General features: G+C 44.3%; 2 protein-coding genes across 2 annotated transcripts in view; one reads left to right on the top strand and one right to left on the bottom strand.

Moving 5' to 3' along the window:
- Positions 1-23,357, bottom strand: part of LOC131293501 (kinesin-like protein CG14535) — an 88,646-nt gene that overhangs the window by 40,755 nt on the left and 24,534 nt on the right. The window contains exon 4 of the mRNA XM_058321577.1: positions 10,385-10,568. Coding sequence (XP_058177560.1) covers positions 10,385-10,568 — 184 coding nt within the window. The remainder of the gene's footprint in view (positions 1-10,384; positions 10,569-23,357) is intronic.
- LOC131285051 (probable cytochrome P450 4d14) lies at positions 12,046-13,802 on the top strand. Its single transcript, XM_058313942.1, has 4 exons — positions 12,046-12,208; positions 12,278-12,661; positions 12,738-13,370; positions 13,462-13,802. The coding sequence occupies exons 1-4, from the start codon at positions 12,046-12,048 to the stop codon at positions 13,800-13,802; spliced, it is 1,521 nt and encodes a 506-aa protein (XP_058169925.1).

Consider the following 23,357-nt stretch of genomic DNA (forward strand, 5'->3'; position numbering starts at 1 on the left):
CCGGTTAGTGGTGGTTTTTCGCTATGACGAGCCCTTCCCCACACGAACAGGAAGCGAAATGAAGGTAGTGTCACGCATCGCTATCGATCGTGTCAGTGTTCGTCACGCGCATTCGTCATTTGAGGATATACAATTTAACTCACATTACGCTCGAAAACTTATTACACCTGGCACATATTTATGACAAGCGGGACATTTTTTCCCGGGAATCCTAACGTTCCGGGGTCCCGAACGACCGTTTCCCGTAGGCCTGTTGTTGACTTCCGGTGGAGCGGTGCTGGAAAAATGAACCACCATCGGATTTTGGCTTGGGGCCAGAGCCGACATGCGACACGTTATGCCATTGCGAAGGCTATTATTTACCGACCATCGGCCAAACCATTGCTCCCCATGCCCACCAAACAACACACCAACCCAACCGGGGCCCTGGGTTTTCCCTCGAACCGGAAAGTGCGAACATCGACATTTCAGACATGATTATGAGCGGCTAATATAAATAAATAGAGGAAAAATATCGTTCCGGGAAATACTTCACATTCTTGGCAGGATCAAGGGGAAGCGATCCGGGAAAGGTTGGTTCGAAGACTACAGAGGGAAGGACGAGAGACTCCTGTTACATATTTGGGGCTCATCCGGGAGAGAGAAAAAAAAGTGAAAGAAACAAGGCACAGGGGATAGTTGTTGGAGAAAGGTACTGTTTTCCCACACGAAGGGGAAAGTCAACCACCCCGCAGGCATGTGGTGGGTGTGCATAAATATTGTGAAGGAGTAATAATGTGCCCCTTTATTGCCCATTGTTGCGTAACCCCACATGGTCCGCCACCCCGCAAAACCGACCCTCCTTGCGTAGTATTGGAATGGATGAAGCCAGGAGAAAAAGAAAACAGAGTCATCTTCCCTTTCCATGCGGTTGTGACTGGTCTAGTGGGACAGTGCTACAGTGCGTCCAGTAGCATTGCAATTTATGCTAACCAACACACCGAACGGGTCATTGTGTGAAGTACGTGCGAATCGATGTCGTTGTCCAGCCGGTGGGACGTTTCGCTATGGTCCAATTGTTTGCCTCGTTGTTCAACTTTGGAGAGGGTGGGCAGGGAGGGACAGGATATCCTTAATTTCCAGAATTTCTCCCTATCCCCCCGCATCATAAACTCCAACAATCGTGGTAATGATCAGGCCAATGATGATTGTGTAGCTCAAAAGATACCGTCCTCCTTTCCCTGGAGCTGATTCTACTGATTCCACTGCGATCGATATTAATGTTATCAAGGTAGGATTTTTCTTGTCTGGTTTTCCATCCTTTCCTCTGAATTCTTTTCTTTTCAGATAGCGAATCACAGAGGGAGCATCATCATCACCGCAGCAGGATCCAAATCTGCTCCTAAGAGTATGGTCTTTTATCGCCCCTGAAAGTCGTAAAGGTAACCCACGGTGAGCGTGGCTGCACGCAGGAGCAGCTTTCTTCAATTTTATTTGCCCACAGGACGTCACGGGGAGCCTCGGATCGATTGCCTGCCACGAGCTGAACAACTGGTCCGCCCGAATTATCCCGCTGGGTATGTTTACCTCCAAAAGTATCCCGCCGTGGTCCTATGTTTTCCTACCGATCTATTTTTATTTTTATTATTTTTGGATAGTGTACTTCATTCGGAGTTGCCATTTTCGGGCATAAGGCACCACCGGAGACACCGCAGGACTCGCACCGCTTGCTCTTGCGTGTGTCGGGCGTGTCCTGTGGCGTGCGGTACTAAAACCCGCGTCGGCCGCTCGCTGATGTGCTGATGTGTCGTCCATAAATTCGACTGCTAACGACTTTTCAGCATACGAACGCGCCATAACAATAACTTTAATTGAGTGACTATTTACCGGTGCCGTTTGGCTAGGAAGTGGTAAACTGTGAGTGTAAGTCTTTTTTTTTCATTTCTAGTCCTCCAGCACAGTGTTCCCTTCACGAATAGCAAAAACAATTCCCAACGGGTCGGAAAACGTGAGAAGTTTCCTAGAACGGTTGGAAATTCCACCACATACTTCCCTAAAGTGCGAAACCGAAAAGCCGCACGCCACAGCAACAGTGAACCATTACGCGATGCTCGACTCCTAGCGATTGCTGTTTTGTCAGTTGATTTGAAGTAGGTGAAGGCTCGACTTGTGGGAAGTTCTTTCCAAGCAGTACCGGGGAGTACAGAAAGTTAAAACCTTCAAACTTTTCTCGGGGGTAAAACCCGAAAACGGAGGGCCTGATCGAAATTTCCCTCCTTGGTCGGTGTGGTTTATTTTTCCGATCTGGGTCATATGGCCGTCACGCGTCGGACGAGCGGCCCAGGGGGAAGCCCGTAACAAAAAGTATGGCCGGAAAATGGTCCAGTCTAGACCAATTTATTTCACTACCAAATGAGTGTCTGGAATGTAGCACGGATTGACCGCATTCCGGGCCAGAAAACGTGTTGCTGGAGCTTGCCCCACTGGAACAGTGGGGAAGCTTTTTTTCGAACTTTTAACGACGCAGTTTTATTGTCGAATTTAATGCTGGAACACATTACTCGATGAGAGCGTTTGTTCCTTTTTGGGTTGTTGCAGTATAAAACCTCACTTTAGGTGCTGTAGTTTTAATTATATAAATCGGTAAGGAAAAGGAGTCCCCAAATGGAAAAGAAAATTTAAAACGAGGCATTTGAAATAATAAAACGCAATTGTAATGATCTTGGGTGGTTTTATGTCTTCCCGGAACTAACGAGGCCGAACGCCCAACGATGCCAACGGGGCTAGAGAAGAAGCTTTCCCAGGGCATAGAATCCCTTCAAAAGAGGATGCTCCACATCTGTCATCTGAGGGTCGACCTTCCAGTCCCCATTCGGTGCCCCAATCAACCCGAGATGCTACGAGGAAATAGGTCGTGAAGGGTATTTACAAACTGTGTGGCAGATAGCAAATTGAAAATCACATAAATTATTTATGACATCCGTTTGTGTGGCAGCTTCGCTTCTTTCTGCCTTTTGTGAGACCTGAACCGTAAAAGGAAAAAAAGCAAACGAGGAAGGATAACGAAAGCAGCGGTGTCGTAGAAAGTAACAAAAATGAGGAAAAAAATGTACAAAATGGAAACTTAGTTGGGCACAGCAGTAATGGCGGTTGCTTCTGCTGCAGAAGCTGGTGTCAGCTTTGGCGTCCGCTTGCCGTTGGGTCGATTCTCAGCTGGATTTTTTTTGTAGTTGCTTCCTCTAAATAAATAAATAAATAAATAAATAGACATTCCGAACCGGGGAGCAAATGTCGGTGATGCTAGCAAATGGCGTTATGTTGCGAGGACGCCAACGCCAAGTCACATCACACAACCGACGGACCGTGCCGGAGCCCCGGCAGGTAATGGCGGTGCCGGCCCACGGGTAGGAGGAGTTTTTCCAAGGAAATGGCCGACAGCTACCGGTGCAGTGAACCGAGTCCCAGGTTGCCCAGTTAACAAACGTCAACAGCGGGAGCCCGCAGGCGTTCGCTTACGTTTTCCTAACAAGTCTGTCACCTTGTCCGCTGGAGCTTTGTTTGGAGGGCTCGGGACCTTTTTTTCTTTCCCTTTCCTTAAATGCTCCAATTTTCCTCTCGCGAGTCTCGCTGTCGGGGTCGGTTAAAGAAACCGAGTAAAAGAAAATCGCTCACATGTAATGTGTTTTTGCTTTTCTATTTCTATGGTTTGGCGTACAGGGCCCGAACCGAACGGAAGCGGCAAATAAAGTTTCCCAATCGAAATCAACCTGTCGAGAGGCAGCCGGGAAATGAAGAAAATGTTTCACTTGTTTTACACCTGCTCTGCCGGGATGAAAATGTGAACGAGGAATGGCTATTAGGGTGGTCCTAGCTGACAATTTATTTTTTCTTTTCGTTTTCCACCACCCGAACGTTGCTTCAACGTGGAATTTTGGCAACATTCGTTTCGATGAAGACATCGTCTTCGGGATTGGGAATCTCACAACTTTCAAGTCTAGGGCCTCAGGGCAACTGAGTGGTGAATGTGGTGGTTGTGCTTTCGGTCGACATCTTTCGGAAGCATGAAATTAGCTTTACAACTTACTTGCTACAATAACAGCAAGGTATGGTTGGAATGCTGTTCGTTTCGTGTTCCGGTGCGGAAAATTGTGACAGCGAAATTACGTGGACAAGTTCCCGATGAAAAAAAAGATAAATAGAATTGAACAGTACTGAAAAATCATAAAAAAATATTAGTAAAGTAAAGAAACTCGACTGTATTGGACGCGCAGGGGACGGCATTAAAAAGGTCCAGCAAATAAACTGTTATCATCTGTAGTTTTTTTTTGGGAGTTGACTTTCATTCAGGTCACACTTTTCGTGAAGGAGAAATGTTCCTAATCCTTTATTTTCCCAGCAACCATCTTTAACACCGTCCGTCATGAGAGAAAGGAGCAAGGATGTGGTAATTACTATTAAACTGCAACGACCGTTGCTCCCAGAACGGATTACGGATGTAATTATTTTGAAGACTTCCTGTTCGTGCACTCGTTTTTCTTTCACTGCTACTCGTTAAGGTAATTATCTTTCGCACAATTTGAAGGTTTTTACACTCAGATTTGGTTTAAAGAAAAACCATTTCATATATTTGGACGGCGTTTTTCTTATGCTTGTACTGAACCACACGATATACTAAACAAAATTACAATGTTCTTAATTAATTGTTTATATTTAATTTATGCGTTGGCATTTCATCAACGTTTTTAAATATCAAAACATCAGATGATAAAATTGAATCAGTACTGGTCTTCAAAGAGCGTAATGGATTACATTTGTTCTTAATGATTAAAAATCGCGTAAATTTTGAAGCAAATAAAATACATTCATTTGAAATACACTCAATTTCAACCATGAACTGTCAAAACATATGCGAAAGATTACTTCTTCAAACAAATCTTTAAAAAATCGTAAATATTTGAAGATAATGTTTACACCTCTGTACAGCTGTGTAAATGTGCTTTATTCGTCCGCCCCAAAGCTCCATGGCTGGTCATATATTTGCACCAAATGCTGGTGGCAAATTTACTGTTTGCTCAAGCTCCTCCGGGTCATTTGCGAGTACATTGCCGAACGCCCAAGAATGACCATAACCCGGCGAAAGGAGGAATGGTCACAATAGTGCCATGGTTAAATTACGACTAGCCAGCGCTTGAAATGCCTCACGTACGGTTGAAGTGAATGCTGCAGGATGGTCCAACGAAATGGCCACTCCCTTGCACAGACCGAACGCCCGGCCGAAGTTTAGCAATTTATGGAAACGTATGTTTGCTCCTAATTTATTCTCCGGTGCTGGTGTTTAAACTCCAGGAATATTTTATACGACTGACCCCGTCCGCGCGAGCGGGTGTAACTCTCTGTCCACCGTCTTGGGCAAACAAGCTCCGTTTCTTCGCATTCTTACGGCGTGCGTTACGTTGGAGGTTCCGAAGCGTTTCGCACTTGCTTCTCCGTACCGTGGAGTAAGGCAGCATTCCTGCAGCATGCAGACTGTTGAGGCATTCCCGAGCAAACCATACTCAAACACACACATAAACGCTCAACCGGAAGTCGTTAGTAGAATCTCCGGAAACGAAATGACCGTTTTACACGAGACCAAAAGCTCGCACCGAAGCCCGGGAACACGCTGCTGAGAAAGAGGTTTTCCGAAGGATCCAAAGTAAGCAAGCCGGAGTAAGGGGGAAGAAACGGATACAAATCATTAGCTCAACTGGAACTCGAACTCTCGGACAAACGCCGGGCAAACAGTGGCACAACACTGGCTGGAAATGTAGTTAAAGACGAAGACAATGGAGTAAAGAAGAAATACGAGCCATCGGAGGAAGCAATGAAAGATGGCTGGATCATGGTTCCTGTTCTACCGGAATATACCGGCACGTCGTGTCGGAGACGTTCTTCTAAACATGACACCGGGTTGGAATTCATTTCGAATGGAATTGTTTGGCCAATTAATTTTACAACTTTTCACCAGGCGAAGTTTCATGGGGAGAAATAAATCAACATGTAATAGTTTCGGGTTTAGATTTGAAAATAAAGCATGTAAAGAAAATCAGACACGGCAATCGTTCCCCTTTTCTGAAATAAACATGTCCAAAATGTATTCGAAATGTCACAATTAGAGCCACCGGATTTGCATGACAAATCAATGTAAATATTTATCTTTACTGCACACAATTTACCCACAATCACGAAAAACACTTAATACCTCCATTCGATCAGGTGATTAGCCAATAATGGAAATATCACCCGATTACTCTTGAATGGTGGTCGTAAGAATTCCAGCCCATTTCCGACGTGAGTCAACCGGTTCGGCAATGGCATCATGGAACACTTATTCGCCCACTAAACAAAAACTACATCAATAATCAGACCAATAATCACGCAGCTAACGGTTGTGTGGAAATAATCATAAATAAAGCATTTATGCATCCGCCACCAGATCCGGGCGCCCGGCGCCGGAAAACTCCGCCAGCAAAAAGCTGTGGAGTGGTTTACATATTTTCTGTTCGACACCCTATGAACAATTGAGAGGAAACCCCAACCCATCGCTCCCAGTCCCCGTTTTTTCCTGGCATAAGGGCTGAATAATGCAAATGGCTCGGTTTGTACTGGAGAACTCGACAAAAAGGACACACGCACAATAAGCAAATGGCACCGAAACAAAAAACAAAATACAACAAAGAGAAAAAAAGGCAAGCGACCCGCCTCTTGTTTACAGTATAATTTCACAATAATTTAATATTTATTTCAATTATATTTAATCACGCATTCAGTCATCCATTCACCGGGCCGAGCGGGTCTTGCGTTCGCGGGAGGTTTGGCGCTTTCCCGGCAATACTTAACCATATTGTTCCGCAGTTAAGCCTGCTCGCTTCGAGCTTACGTCCGGTGGGGGGAGGGCGCCGATTTTCCCGGGACGCCAGCGGAGCAATGCTAAGCTGGTGGCCATTTCCATAGACGACGGGTCAACACGGTTGTACCAATTACGTTGACTACGGGTCAGAATTTTATTGGGCCTTTTTTTTCCTTCCCCACTTGACGCAGGGGTGAAAGGACGCGCGTTGGTGGGGGGACATTCGGGTTCGGCTTCCAAATCGGATCGGAAATTAAAAAATCAGCCCCATTTCGGTGCGACTCATTGATCCCTCTCGAGGGTGTGTGTTCGGAATGGAATCGGAAAAAGGTGATGAAAAATGTAAAATGACCGCATCGACACCTCATCCCTCATCGTAGTGAAGGGGGAAGGTGTGACGAAGTTGGCGGGAAGTGGAGATCAATTTATGTTGGAGCTTTTATTTTATTTTATGCTCCTTCAATAAGACCGGCTCGGATCGGGCTCAATTTCATCGGGCTACACAATGGAAAAGCTGGATGGTGAGGGAGAACTCACCGTGCCATTCTTTCATTTGAACCACCTTTTTTTCTCTTCTCCTGAATAAATCGTCCCCGTTGATGCCGTTTCGCATCAATTCCAGGATTAAGCATTCATCAGACCACTCCCGAGTGACGTGCTGACGACTGAACGATTTCCCGGGCTGCCCACCCGTACTGGCCGGGTAAATTTTAATCCTCTCGAAAACGTTTATTTCGCTACAGGATTATTGATTACCCCGAGGCCAATCGATGGGGCAGCTCGGGGAACAAGAAGGACAGAATGGAAGTGGCCAAAAGGGGGCTTCAAAAGGCCATCAGGAAAGGATTTCTTTCGCCGCGAACGAGGAAGGTTACTTCCTTGTGTTTGAAACGAATCGATTCACTCAATATAACGTCCTTTTCGTTCGCAATTTAAGTCACCGACCGTAACATTCCCTCTTTGCATCGCGTCAGAAATCGTCGGCGAAAGGAACGGTTCCTTGACATTAAAGTTCAGTCGGCTCGTGGCGGAAGTTGCCGGACGCCCGAATCTGGGTGCCTCAGATCTGGGTCATTGATTTTTTCCTTCGACACGGTCGAGCCCCAAAAAAACAACCGTCAGCTCGAGCCTTCTTCTAGCCTAATTTGGAAAACCGGCCCCAAAAAAGGTTCGACCCGACCTGAAGCCGCGCCAGTTTGCTTGCGGTAATGTATGGACTTTACGTGCGACTTCCGCCCCGGAGTTTTCTGTGTTGGTTTGAAATTCTTCGGCGCACGCCTCTATTTCCGGCGTTCCGGCGGTTTTTGCCCTGGGGGCAACAAAACTTCCTTCCACTGGAGCACTGATTGGTTGGGACGTTCGGGAAGAAAGTTTTCGACCAAACGACCACATCCATAATCAAACACGTCTCGCAAGACGTTACTCACACAAAGTTGATGTTTTGTCGCCTCGAGCTTTTGGGCAGGAAAACTCAAAGAGTATGTGAGTGTTTGACCTTGCTAAGGATCGAGACGATACGATGGAACAGAAGAAATTTGTCAAATTAAATCGAGGAAGTATCAGCGGCATTTTTCCTGCACTTTGGAAGGTACAGGGGCCAATTGCAGATGGAAAACCCCTATGCACCTGCTAGTTAAGATAATCTGGAGTAACAATAAAGATATGTGAGTAAATGATTCGAGGTACTTCTGACGATTTAACAAAATTAATGGATGTAATAGATATCCAAATAACGCCGCATGTTAAATGATGTTCAAACATTTTTAATTATTTTAAACCACGTTTAACAGGCTTAAACCGGGCCAGAGAAGACTTTTCTAAGAATATAACAGCTTGTTTAGTTTTAAGAAAATGCTGTATGAAAATATATCCATGCTATTTTTAGAGCCTGGACAGGGGTTATAAAACGAATGTAAGAGTCAATATAACGCAACATTTGCCAACCAATACACGACTTCCGCACCATGCGACAAGTGGCTGTCTCGAGTATCTAAATGGATCTAACTTTTTCTCCATCGGTAGATCTGCAGACGTCCCTCTGCTTCCCCGAACTTCATGTTCCGTCCTTCCCCAGAAGCCGAAGCTAAAGTGGCCTATCCAATGTATCGAATGCAGTCCGGAAATTGAATCGGTACTTTGGCCGAAGCGGGCGGTGTGGTTTCGAGGACGAAGGAAGACGGTCAGCGCAACACAATTGATACCGAAACGGTTCCATAATGGAGCAATTGATACCGAGGGCGTTCGGAATGGTTGGCGGGTTGGACGTTTAGTGGAACGGTTATTTGTGTTCGCATGTGGTGGCACGAGGGCGCGGAAGGAGTGGGAGTTGGAAATGCATTGCTGGTGGATGGAAAAACAGGTTTCATCTGCCACTGTCTGGTCGTTTATAACCCCAAGGCTGATGTGGATGGAGAGGAAATTGCACATTTATCCTGCTTCTCCGGTTGGGTTTATTTATTTGACAACAAATGTGGACCAAACTGCTGACCAAATAGGTGAAGTTATGAGCAATTGTTGATATTGTTCTTTTCTAGTCTATTTTTCGAGATGGTGTTTTATTTTAAAACCTCCGTGAACAGCCGAAGGAAACAATTTGAAAGCGATAAATTTAAATTGAAAAGCTACCCCTGAAAAAGTGATAAAGGAAAGGATAAATTATCCTTCGATCGAACATCCTTCCTTCGCAAGACTCTGCAAAGCCTTCCACCAAGGAAAAGACTGTAGCTATCGATTAAATCCAATTTTAGATCCTCTAACCGCTCGCTGCTTGGGCAGCACGGAAAGTGGAAAATGGATTGCGTTTGGGCAGGAAACGTTGCTCGAAGGAAAAATCTCACGTACCGCAAGCGAAATGAAAAAAAAATCTTTTCCTGAATCAGCCCTACGTGAAAAGTATTTCAAGGCATAGAAGGGCTGCAATTCCGAGCCAAACTTCTTCCAAACAGTGGTGGATTGAATTTTCACGAGGAAAAAACAGGATGGCAAACGGAGCTTCGGAGTCGTCACGGAAATGTGAAGTGACGTGAGTGATGGGCTCGTTGAGCAGAAGAAATTTAAACACATCGTACGTTGCGCTGGTTTGAGCACATCATTTTTCCAAAACCAGTTGTTCTTTAAAAATAAGGTGGAGAAATTTTCGTTTAATAAAAACATAGACTATGAGATTCTGCAAAAAATGACAATACAAGAATGAAATAAGGTTTATCAAAATTATCAAATAAGTAATGAAACATTTCTGAAAGTTTCATACGAAGTTGATTACCAAATAAGTCAACAAAACTACAGTAGCGATTTTGCGTGTTTTTTCGTTTAAAGAATCACTGAGCCTCCGGAAGCATAGCAATCACTACGGGAAATGAATATTGTTTCGATATATTGCACCCGAATCAACAGTTTTTCAGTCATTAAAATAACATATTGCAGTGCCCCCCGGAAGCGAAAAATGCTTTACGGCAGCGGCAAAACAAAATAAAAGCTGCCGGACAGAAAAGTACCGAAAATGTCGAACGCGCTTACCTTGCCGAGGCCGATGTTTTCCCGATTCGCCATCCGGCGAGCCAGTCCGGCCGGAACCGGCGGTGGCGTCCGCTGGATAGCTCCACAGAAACCGCCGTTCGCACTCATTTCGGTGGGGCCGTTGGCGTTCGTAGTCAATGCTGCAATTTCACTGTTACCGCCGGAAGCCAATCGTTGTGCAGCTCTGTCGGAGAAAGAGAGATAGAAAACGAGAACCATAAGCGAAATGAAGGAAAAAGGATTGTTAATCGAATCCCTTTCACTAGCGGAAGGAAGTGAGAATCGGTTTGAAAAAAATACATCTGCGTTGAACCAAAACCATTGCGTGCGATTGTCATTGTGGAAATGAAAAATTATGTTTTTTAATCAAATGTTAATTTTCCAATAGCATTCTTTTTCATTTCGAGCTGTCGACGTGCATTTGCAAAAATACAGCAACGATGTTGCGTTGTTGTTATCATTTTTGTTTTGACAATGACATTTTGTAAAGGCGTTTGCGGTAGTCAATATCAATTAACTTATTTCATATGCACTTTCCGATATTTCCCAATGCATAGCTTGTTCCATTATGACAGTTTTGTTTTTCTTTTTGGTGAAATGTATGCGTTTTTTTTGTTAAATGATTTATATGTCAACCTATTACATATTTTAGCATTGTTTTTGTATGGAGTTTTATGTACACTCAAAACTCGACCAATACTAAACAGACGATTCTGAAACTTTCCACACATTACATAGTTTAAGCACTGCATATGGTGTAGAAGATTTGTTTGATCATTTTTTAGGATAAAATTATCTAAATTTGACAACTGAAACTCAGTTTTACTAACACAAACAAAACAAGTATGTTCTCTTTTGTCAAGGTGTATCCACCATAGTTATACAACAAGGTTTATACATTACAGGAGTAATAAGCGAAACATAAACTATTTTAAATATGCTGTTATTGTAAATATTGAATTAAAACATACATTGCAACTATTGAATTAAAACAACTCTCAAGCAAAATTTTGAAACTATAATTCTTTTTTTTCAATACCTTCTTCACCGAGCCGGCGATGCATCAAGTTAGTAGTTAGTATCTCATAGTCTTATGAAAAGATAGTAATAAATATGGAGGTATATTTTAGTGGAAAAAACAAGCCACTAGTGTTTCTCATGAAATTCCTAGAGGAATGACATTCTTTTAAGATCAATTATTCGAAACATACGACTTAACAATTGCCTATATATATCATCTTTTACTGCCGGCGCAATACAAGAAATGGAACATCATCGTTGCATCAACGTGATCGGTAGAAATTTTTGCTGGTTATCTTCTTGAACCTTTGGATACAACTGTGACTCTTGAACACTACAATAACCATATTGTTTTTGCCATTGTTTTGGTTTCGTAACTTTTACTATCGTATTGAAATTGCAAGGTAAGCATGACTTACACAAACTAAAAGCAGGTTAAAAGATCGTAATTTAAATCGTACCAACACGTGCGGAGCTACTGATAAGAAACATTGAAGCCAGCTGATACCGGAAGGTTTAAAACCTCGAAATCATTAATCGTTGGAAGCAGTGTCGCAGTGCCGCACCCAGTGGAGTGTTTGTTGGCTAAGAGCTATAGTCAGTTGTGAACGTTTGGACAAGAAGACACATTCCGCAGCAAGATGATGCTCTACGTAGCCATAGTGGTAGTTTATTTAAGCTACCTTCTGTTCAAGTACCACCAAAAGCGGCAGCATCTGTTCAAAGTATCCAGCCACTTTAAAGGACCCCATCCGGATTACTTTCTCGGTTGCTTTTACCTGTTTAGAAATAAGTCAGTCCCAGGTAAGTGTGGAGCTTTGCAATAGTTTACTTACGAAGATGATTAATAGAAAATTTGTTAAACTATTTTAGAAATTTTCGATATGCTTTACAACATGCACATACAGTATGGTGCCGACGTGCCAGTGATGGGTGCTTTCAACGACTTTGTGATGGATATCACCGGTTCGGAAAATGTGGAAAAGGTGGTCCTTGCAAAGACAACGAAAAAATCTTTTCCCTACGATTTCCTCGAGCCATGGCTCGGCACGGGATTGCTTCTTTCGTTTGGTGAAAAGTGGTTCCAGCGGCGGCGCATCATAACGCCCACGTTTCACTTCAAAATGCTCGATCAGTTCGTCGATGTGTTCAACCACGAAGCGGACGTGCTGGTGAGCAAGCTGGAAGCGCGGGCCGGCAAGGGCGAGTTCAATATCTACGATTACATTACGCTGTACGCGCTGGATAGTATTTGTAGTAAGTATCGTGTGTAAAGGTGAAATGAACGTCATATCGCGAGTTCCTTATCGATGTGTTCTATCGCAAATTGCAGCTACTTCTATGGGCGTTCAAATTAACGCTCAGGAGGACCCCAACAACGAGTACGCTCAGGGCGTTAAGCAGATGTCGGAGTTTATCTTCCGTCGTGTCTTCAGTGTATTCCGGCAGTTTCCATCACTTTTCTTCCTGTATCCATTCGCTCGGGAGCAAGGAAGAGTTATCAAAAAATTGCACAATTTTACTAACACTGTTATCGAAAAGCGAAGACAACAGCTGCAAGCGGAACAGGCAGTCGGTCAGGTGGAGTTTAATGCCGATGAGGAAGATTTGTACTCGAAGCGTCGCGATACGTTCCTCGATCAGCTGCTCAAGGTGAAGGTCGATGGAAAACCACTGAGCACGGCCGACATTCGGGAGGAGGTGGATACGTTTATGTTCGAAGGACACGACACGACGACGTCCGGGATTTCATTCACCATTCTGAACCTTGCCAAGCACCAAGACATCCAGCAGAAGGTGTTCGAAGAGATCGATGGAATGCTTGGAGCGAATGCAAAGTCCACCGAGCTTACGAGCTCTCTACTGCAGGAGATGAAGTATCTCGACATGGTGATTAAGGAATCATTGCGAATCGTGCCTCCCGTACCGTTTATTGGAAGGAAGCTTCTCGAGGACATGGAGATGAGTAAGTGACTCAAAACGATGATGAACCTAAAATTCATGGTATCCATTAAGAATTAAACTAACATTCAACTCGTTTGATGAAATACTTTCAGATGGAACAGTCATCCCGGCTGGCACAACGTTCTCGCTCAACATCTTTTCCATCCACCGCAACCCCAAAGTCTTCCCCGAGCCAGAAAAGTTCATCCCAGAACGGTTCTCCGACGACAACGACGTTAAGCGCGGTCCGTACGATTACATTCCGTTCAGTGCTGGATTCCGAAACTGTATCGGACAAAAGTACGCCCTGCTGGAGATGAAGGTTACTATCGTGAAGCTGCTGGCCAGCTATCGGATCCTGCCCGGCGAGACGACGGATCAGGTTCGATACAAGGCGGATCTCGTTCTTCGACCAACTTGTGGCATCCCGGTAAAATTGGTTAAGAGAGTGTGAATGCAAATTTATTCCTAGGCCTAAGAATTGTTACTTATTTAATATTTTGTAAATTAATAGAAAAACATGTATTTGTTAAATAAAATAAGTCGTTAAGAAGTGAAAATTCACTGAGTTCTATTGAAACATTTTTTTCAATAGTAATTTTATTCAAACAATGCTTTCGTTTAAATATTTCAACTTTCCTTTTATTCAATAGAAAACATTAATAAAAAAATAGAACGTTAAAAGAAAAATCTTTTCCTAGACTTTAGTTCTCTTTTCCTGCGGTCACCCCCAGAAAGTAGTTAAGCTCAAGACACAGATACGCCACGAAGCAAAAACAAGCGTAACCTCAAAACATCCGCCCGAAGCTCTGGTGGCCGTTGTCGCCACCTCCGCTCAGCCCGAACCAGTTGGTGGCGGGCCAAAGTTCTTCCTCGGAACGAAGAAACTTTTCTTCAACATTTCTCACCACTCTTTTTCCCCGTATAATGCTACAATTGTTAGCTGTTGACACTTGGGTTTTTCTTCGTTAGTCCTGTCCGTCTTTTTGGCACCCGGCCGCACTACAAAGGCTCAAAGGAAGGAAAAACTGTCCTCCGAAAAAATATAAAAGTTTTCTGCTCTCGGGGGCAAAAATCTGTGCACTGAGAACGCAAGTGCAGCGTGGCCAAGCACAAGGGAGACTGCCGAAACTTTTTTCCCAACGAGGGCGAGTGATAAAAACCGAATGTTTTTGTAACAACTTTTCCGAGTTTTCTTCTGTAAGGCCTCAAAAGGACGACAGCTACCGAGAACTGGAGCCGGATTTTAAGAAGGTTTTGTGGCAAGCAATATCGCTTCCGAAAGCCCTTGCCAGGTTGGCGGGTAGAGGAAAATTGTGCCTGGTTTCTATATCCCTGCTCAATCTTTGACCAGTAGAACATTTTATACTTTCCCGCCGCGGCACGCCATTCGTTTCCCTTTCAGCGGGCCACTAAGCCGATAAGGATAATGTTAAGAAGCATGAAACATAACAAATAATGCCGCTTACGGCGCACGGGAATGGTCTGTATGAAATAAACCTCGTGGGCGAAGCCGATGCTACATTGTGGTGGAGGATTTGGTGCAAAGTGAGCGCGCGGGGTCAATCCGTCTTCTGTGGGCGAGCGAAATATTTCACGGAAGATGTACGACCGAAGCAGCAGTAGTAGTGGAGCAGCGTGAGAATCCGACATGAATTTATGTGCTCGGGTGAGTGTTTGTATGGTTTTACCAGCTACACACCACACATTCACCCGGTACATTAGGCTTGGGTCCTTTGAAGCTGGATGGGAAACCAACGTTCCTGGACGATCCCTAAGGACGGCAGAACACTCCGAGCGGAAGAAAACTCGTCAAAATGCTGAAAATCCAACCATTTTCGGAGTCATTTTTATTTAAGCTTCGCTTTGGTGAAAATGATGAAAACTACACGTGACGGATGATTTTCGCAACAACTCGGATGGGAGGCACTGGCTTTACAAATGCACTGCCGGCTTGCTCCCATATATCTCTACAATACAATCTTCTTTCTGTCCGCTTCCTTTCTGTACTCGCACATCGTAAGTTCACATCCGAGAGAGGTTGGGAAACCGCAGTGAAAGGACAAAATTAAAGGACGTTATCTCCTGTCGGGTGGCTTTGAGGTTGGGCGGGTTTTATAATTAAACTGTCGACTGAATCCTTGGCGGCTGTAAGTCTAGCATTGGGGACTGTTTTGAGCGAAGTAAAAAGAATTCTATAAAACTTCAAACAGTGTTTATAGGTTTTGTAAATTTTTCAGGGAATTTTGTTTCATGGAATCTTTCTAGTTACACATGTTTAAATTGTTGAGTTACTCTGAAAGGTTCCACAGGACGTCCTAGTATACTTTTTCTTGTTCAAAATAAATGAATTATAAAAGTGAACATCGATGTTGCATGAACATTTTAAAACATCTATTTCTACACTCTCTTCAATTATGACATCGTTTAGTGAGAGTATCAAGCTGTGCAGAAAAATCTCTTAAAAAACAACACCCCCTTCATCCCGACCACGTGCGCATAAAAATTGACGATTATTTCGTGAACCCTTATTAAGACTTTACACCGCAAAAACGCTTTTCATTACAATTATTTTACGGCCCACAGCCAGAAACACCCTTAGCACTCAACGGTTACGGCATGCTGAAATGAGCAGAAGGTCTAACGTGGACATGGACTGGCAGCATACCAAAAACACGAGTTGCTTAAACTGTCGTTTTCCGCTGACGACATCGCTCGGTTTTCCGTTGCCGGTAGTTGGTCTTTATTCTGTTCCTTTTGTTGCCAACCGAGGCAAACCAGCAAACGGGCGCGGCTGCATGCTGCGCGACAAGAAACCAGCCGGAACACTTCAGTGGAGCTGATTTTCCTTCGCTGACGATGATGGTATTTTTCCTCATTTACAACCAACGTTTGCAATGTGTGTTTGTGTGTAGACATGGGAAGGCATGGGTAGGAAAACATGTTTGAGAAATTTCTCATTCACTTTCACCTTCGTTGGCCTTTTTTTTCGTAAGGACCCGGCGTACGGTGGGGAACGGCAACGTGTCTCTAGAGGGTGGCCGAGGGACGAGACGAAATTCAAATGAAAGCAGGCAAACTCTCCAGCATCCCCTTCATTTATTTAATAAACGAAAAATGAAAAGCTTTGTAATTGCAAGTCAAGGAGCGAACTTTCGTCCCTTTCGGGTATGCTGAAAAACGGTGTGTAACGGGACCTTAGTCTCCTCAACGGTCCCAATGGCTTCGGTCTGCACACCTTGAAGTGACCGGAAAATGCTATCCTCCTCAAAATGTGCCTGTTGTTCTCGTCCATTCAGAGAAAGACAATAGGTGAAATGTTCACTGGGAAGCAAGTGCTTATTGCTTTCTAAAAGTGAGGGATAAAACACCTCTGGGGAGTTTAAGGGGAAGCTACGAGGATGAGGGAAGGGAGGAGAGAGAGGTTAGGTAAAGGGACTCTATGCAGATGGCTCCTTCCCTCGAGATGGAAAAGTGTACTGGGAAGAGCGACGGGCCCGGGAAGGAAAAGTACGTGATCAAGTGGAAAGGTTTCGTGACGTTTGGGAAAATCCTCCGAGCGTGGAGGTGGGAAATATTTTGGGGAAACTGATTTTAATGTGCTCGAACGGCCCATCGGGCTACGTGTTAGGTTCCGGAATTCTCTCGACTGAGGTGTCCTGCTTGCCGAAGGAAGGACATCTTCTTTTGCCAGTTGCTTCTTAGAACGTTTACTACTCTTCGCCTAAGGTTTTAAAGGAGGATTGCGTATAAGAGCTGTCTCGGGAGTTTCTAGAAGTAATTAAATTCCGTAACATGAGAAGGGCCTCCGATTCAAGGGACGACGTTCCACACTTCCCTCGCCTCCCTTCATACACGTACGTTTTTGCGAACTGAATACATTTGGATAATGCGTTCCATTCGCTTTCCTTTGAGCTGTCCTCTTTTTTGTCAATTAGCCGACGGACGTCGGAACTTCGGAGGCATGTTGTCGAGCGTAACATCTCACTTATCCCGTAAGACATTTTCCTACCTACTGGAGGCATTTCCATGCACCCGCCTCCGAATAAGAAAAAGGTTGAAAGTTTATCCGACACCATCCTGACTTATTAACCTTTATTAAAATGTCAACTTCGTTTTGCCACACGTTAGCTAGTCTACGTTTGACCGCTTCCCTATTAAAAAGACATCTCTCATCGGCGCAATTGATTATTCTTGGGGATCAATTATGAAACAATAGTCGGTAAATGAGCGTTTTATGGGAAAACTTTAGACCCGTCACTCGGAGCTGAAGAGTGCTGCGAGCTCACCCTTGCCGAACCGGACGGCTAGAGTTGATAAAAGTTTCACCATGATCCTTTTTTGCTTCCATGAATTTATTATGGATTATGTTCGGTCTGTTTAGCATCTCCGGTAAGCGGTGGGCAGTCGGAAACCGATGGTGAAACTGGAGCAAAAGCTTGTTCTGATTGAATTTAAGCTTATATTTGGGGTGTTTAAAGAGGAATACTGGAAAGAGAAGCATATGGCTTTAAATTTTTAGTTGCTTTTGCTAATTATCACACTGTACAAAATTTGAAAATAATCCTTGAAAATTCTACGTGAAAAGTTGGGGCAAATATTCAACTTTTACTTTTTGCTGCTTTACTAGATTAAAAAAAAAAATCTTTGTTCCTATGCAGATGAAAAAAAATGATCTTTTTTATCTTTACTAAAGCCATACGGATTAGGATAATTACTAATTACTATTAATTAGTATTAGTACTCGATAAGTTTAGATCGTAATATATTCCAATAAATGTAAAAAAGGTACCTTGATGCTGTGTTTTTCAAAGCAAAATTAATGCATAAGTTTATTTTGAATTGCTTTGCTGGAAGCATGAAATTGCTTATGCTTTGAAAAGAAAGGCTTATCGAGCAGAACCCATACACATTCTGGTTTATCTTTCATTTCCGTTAAATTGCTTTCAATCTATCTGATAAACTTAAAAAAAAATTCTCAGCCCGAAAGACGTACGACAACCCCACTCGAAACTGACATCCAAACATGCATGCATACATACGTCCCAGAGAGCAATCCGATCTCACCGTAAGCCGTACGTTATGGGGCGCATAAAAGTAACAATGAAAGCATACGCTCCGATGTTTTCTTTTTTCTCTTTCGTTCGCAGATAGTGCTCCCTCAATCTGCCCTAATCACAACAATCGCACGTCCACCGGGTAGCAACGGGTCCTGTCAGTTGAAGGAGAAAGTGCCTTTCCGAAAAAGTAACATATTTCCACCAGGGACATAATCGTTTTATGCTAAAAGTAATGGCTGAAATATTCAAATTTTTCCTCCCCTTGCGGACCTTTCCCGTGTGGGCAGAAGGGGAGTGTGTATGCGCGCGCCCGAAACCAGCAGCCAAGTGATAATGGTTCCCCGGAAAAAAGGCGCTTCTTATTGAAACTTCTTGAAGTGTTCGTGTCACCGACAGCAGCAGTAGCAGTTGAAGTAGCAGAAGTTGTTCGTACTTCGGGACCGGATTTTAAGCGGAAAAGCTGCAAAGCTGTTGGGTATAACAACAATACACCGAATGCACGCAGCGGAGCATATGCGCGGATGAGGCGTGGAGTGGAAAATCCTCACTTGATAACAGGATCGAAATGGTAACGCGGCTGTTTTCCCGTTCTCACACTTCATCCCTCGAGCAGTAATCTTGAGTCCGGAAAAGGGACGAGCTTTTGTGCTTCCTACACCCTCTGGAACCCTCGGCAACATTGTACTAAATGTGACACTTCCGGTTATGGGGTGGGACCGCCCTCCTTCTTACTTCCTAGGCAGCGTGAGCAAAAGCCAATAAATTTATCTAATCTGGAAAATATTATTTGAATAAAAATGCGATAATTCTCGGTTAAATCTCAATTTCCACGATAAAATCAGATTACCACCGTTGCGGGCGGGCGAGAATGGCTTGGGTCTGCCATTTTCCGGACAACACAGCAAGCAAGAAAGGCACGCTAACTCGCCGTAGGGGCTGATGGAAACCTCACTTGATGGCGTTGGTGGTGGAGGATTTCCACAGGAAAACAGTTTGGCAGTTTGTCACTCCGTCCCGGTTGCGGCCCACTGTCGCCGTTCGGTTCGTATCCGTTTTGTTTTATACTCCGATCCGAACCGCACTTCCCAGTTTCCGCCGCCTACACTATCGGTTTCAGGCGAATGTCTTCGAGGGAAAATCCGTTACAAGATGGAGTGGATACACATTCCGTACTTTTCCTTTCGTCAAACGGAAAGAAACAACCCGGGAAACGATTGCTTAGTGGTGGCTTCCCCAGCGTGGCTTAGGAAAACAGAAGCCACCCTTCGTCACTCCGTCAACGAGGATGCGGGCATTGGTGACACACAATGAAGATCGAACGGGAAAACGTGTCCTGGTGTGAGGTTCGAAGGAAGCAGTAGAAACCAAAAATGGCGGAAAGGAAACCGCAGTGTACATCGGAACAAACGAACGGGAACGGACGGGAACTGGAGCGCATAATAAATGAACGAAATTATTTTTCACATTATACTGCACCCCCACCCTGTCGAAAGAAAAAAATAAGCGAAAGAACCTCCCACCACATCCGGAAAATCGTCAGACCAAATCGAATGGAATCGAGTCTCCAATCACGACAACCGACACGGATGAGGATGAGGTCACAGCGTAGTGAAAATTATATTTGCATAGAAAATCACGGCACTGGCGAGGCCACAGCACTTTCCGCATTTTGGTGTGATTTTCCCAAACCCCTCGTTGGCGTTTTCTTCACTCACACCCTTCGCCAACTTTGCCCTAATCCTAAATCTTTGCCGGTGCGTTAGCGGTGCTCTAGTTTCGCGTTGCGTACCCAAGGAAGAGGGAACCCTCTGGCCCCGATTTTCCCTCCCCGCGAAAGGTTCCAGCCCACTGCCTACGATTTTCCTTGGCCCCCGCTACCGAGAGGAGCAGTAAAGGTGTACGGAAAAATATTTATTTTATGCGAATCTGGAGAGTTGGAAATATGTTTTGAATATAAATGATAATTTTAACGCAGTCGCCTATCTTTTGCCTTTCCATTGCCCCGCTCCTGCCCGCCTTATTTCCACCACCCCCATAGCGAAGGTTTGGGGTAAAGTCGATGTCGTCTTTGGTTCGCTTCCGGTTTGCGGGTTTTCCTTCCCGAGCGACCTGATTCAGACCCGGTTCCGAACGTGGGGACCTTGTTTATTTTGGGCAATGTTTATGTAGATCTTGGCACACTCCAGGGCGTGATATGACGCGGGAGTTTCAGAGATACTAACACGACAACTATAACTAGTGTCATTGCAGACTTTTCTCACCCCGTGAAGTGAACTGTGCGTGAGGGGAAATAAGACACACCTTTGGGTTGTTAGGTTTCTACCTCGATGTCCTTTGAATCCGCGGAGAGTTCATCCTGAATCTCATCCAAAACACAGAGAAAAACATAGTCCCAGTTGCGTGGCAAATGTGTGTTGCTTCAAACTCATTAAAGAGCATGTTTCGCAAGGTCTTTGAAATGGTCTCTTCCCTCATTCCCCTCTTGCTGAATTCCGGAAGCTTTTTGATGTCACTAGGAACAACCGGTTTTCCGGGGTTGCTACCGGAAGTGAAAATGCTGCCGAAAGCCCTCCGCACCGAAGCACCATCATTATAGTGAGTAATTACGCCCCGAAAAGGATGTTACTCTGAAGAGACTGTGCAAATTAAACATAAATAATTTCATCCCATTTTCGGCCACCGGTTCCTGGTGCGGTAAAACGCGGTTGGGAAAAAGCGGTGAAAATACCGACCGACCGTGGGAAAGATTCCAAGGATTTTACCAAACGGGACCTTCTCCGGGACCGAGTCGAGTGTGCTAGGAAAATGTTACGCATGACCACCAAAACGGGAGTCCCCGGTGTGCTTTAATTTGAGGGCGAAGCAATTGAATTGCTTTCACCGTGCGGTGAGTGATAGTGGCACCCAAAATTAAATAGCAAACTAATTAAGCAGAACCGGGTGCGCACGCGATCCCTTTGATGTGTTTCACTATTTAGTTTCCTCCCAAACGGTCGGGAGATGACGTAGGGAGGGTGTTGAGGTTTCCGGGGAGGGACAATATTTGGTGGTGCGATAAATGAGTTTTCGTTATGATTTGATTTATTTACATCCTGAACCGATCGAGTTGGGTAAATATGTTTGAAACAAGTTCATGGGTTTTGGTAGGACAATGTTTGATCTACAGCTACTAGCAATGCTGGGAAATCAATTTGAAAGTTCGCGTAACTTATGAAAATAATAACAATTTTATTGAGCAGTGCTGAACAATGTTGTTTGCAGATGTGGAGCAAATGTGGAAAATGTTTTTCGTTCCATCGATTAAGTACCACTAATAATAATAAACGAGTATGTAAGAGCTTTTTGATAACGTGTTCATGTGTTTGAAAAAGGATTAGGAAGCTATAAATTCAATCATCAAAAGCAATGCAACTTTGCGACATAAAAGAAAAACGTGTCGAATGTCGAATTGTAGCAAAACCCCTCTGACATCTGACGTGCACGTTTTTTCCAGCGAATTGACAGAACATTATTTCGAGCATAACACATTCATTGAGAGAATACCAGAGGGTGAAAAATAAAGAAAACTTGCCCCCACTCAAAATAGAAAAAAGGAAAGTGTTGACAGTTGACGCAGAAAAATAAATCCAAATGGCGTTGCCACCATCGACGCTGTGTCTGCGTCTGGATGAATAAACCGAGATGAACAGCGCCGCCATATGTGTCCATGTTCAGTTTCGCCAGTGAAAAGCCATTTCCCCAACTCCCGCGCACTGACACAGTCAATGCATTCCCCGGTCCGCTTTGAAAAATAAACACGAGTCAGCCGTGAAAGCAGCTGCCAAATGGTTCGAAAGGTCGCATCATCTTCTGCCAGATGAAATCCATTTCCACTCACACGGGGGAGCTAACAGAAACACACGCAATTCGAGCATGTGTTTTTCGTTCTTCGAGGTGTTTTTCCCACTCGATTTCCCATCGAATCGATCAATCGCCAATTTCTTTCGCTGAGTACGCGTGTGACAAAAACGAACTCATTAGAGTACCATTAAACCCGTTTTTCATCGACGTTGCGCCGATATAGCACCTCATCAACCTGAAACATTACCGGAGGTGTTGAGGGAGACACTTACGGTCGAATGCTGTGGGAAAAAGAAAAAAATCTTTGCCACATTTCAACACCCGGTACCAGGCGCCTCCACTGCATTCGCTACGATACGTCAGAGTGTGTGTCATCATTTTTTCCAGTCATGAAAATAGGTACAAGAGGAGCGCAATAATGAAAAAGTACACCATTAGCAACAAGCGGATGGATGTTTCCCGTCGAAACCTCCGGTCGGGTGTTTGTAAGTGCTGAAAAGACTGCTTGGGAAAAGGTGGTTGGAAAATCGACGTCTCAACGCCGGGCTGGATGGATGGATGGATGGGATAAATTTAATCAATTTTATGATTGGCTATAAAATTAATTATGTTTAGAAAAGAGTTCCACCCGGGTTTCGATCGTGTTTGACGTGGTTCGGTCGTGAAAAATCCGCCCAGCTGTACGTCCGTCCGTGTGCCCGTGATCGTTTTTCAACATCAGTCGCCTTTTACCCTCGCTCGGTTTGACTTTCCCTGCCCCGGCACCGGTTTATCTTTTAAACAAACACGCAGCAGCGTAAAATTGCGTTGCGTAGTCGGGGTGTATTAGCGCGGTTGTTAAAAATAATGAAAACACTTGTACCCATCACCACATCACCGGACATTGTTGCTGGACCGGGAGAATGTGCGTGCGATTTAATATTATTTCTTGCATTTTTTTCCCATTTTATGTGCTGAGGCGTCAAGGAAGTGACTTCTTGCTTCAAGATCATTTTTCACGACTTCTGCTCGTTTGTTTGCGCTTTATACTTTTTTTTTCCTCGCCACGATGGAAAAACGAGTGATTTTCAGCAGATTTGTAAATGGCACAAAGAAAGTAGCTGCCTTTG

Source organism: Anopheles ziemanni, chromosome 2 (genome assembly GCF_943734765.1).
Source record: "Anopheles ziemanni chromosome 2, idAnoZiCoDA_A2_x.2, whole genome shotgun sequence".
NCBI lineage: Eukaryota > Metazoa > Arthropoda > Insecta > Diptera > Culicidae > Anopheles > Anopheles ziemanni.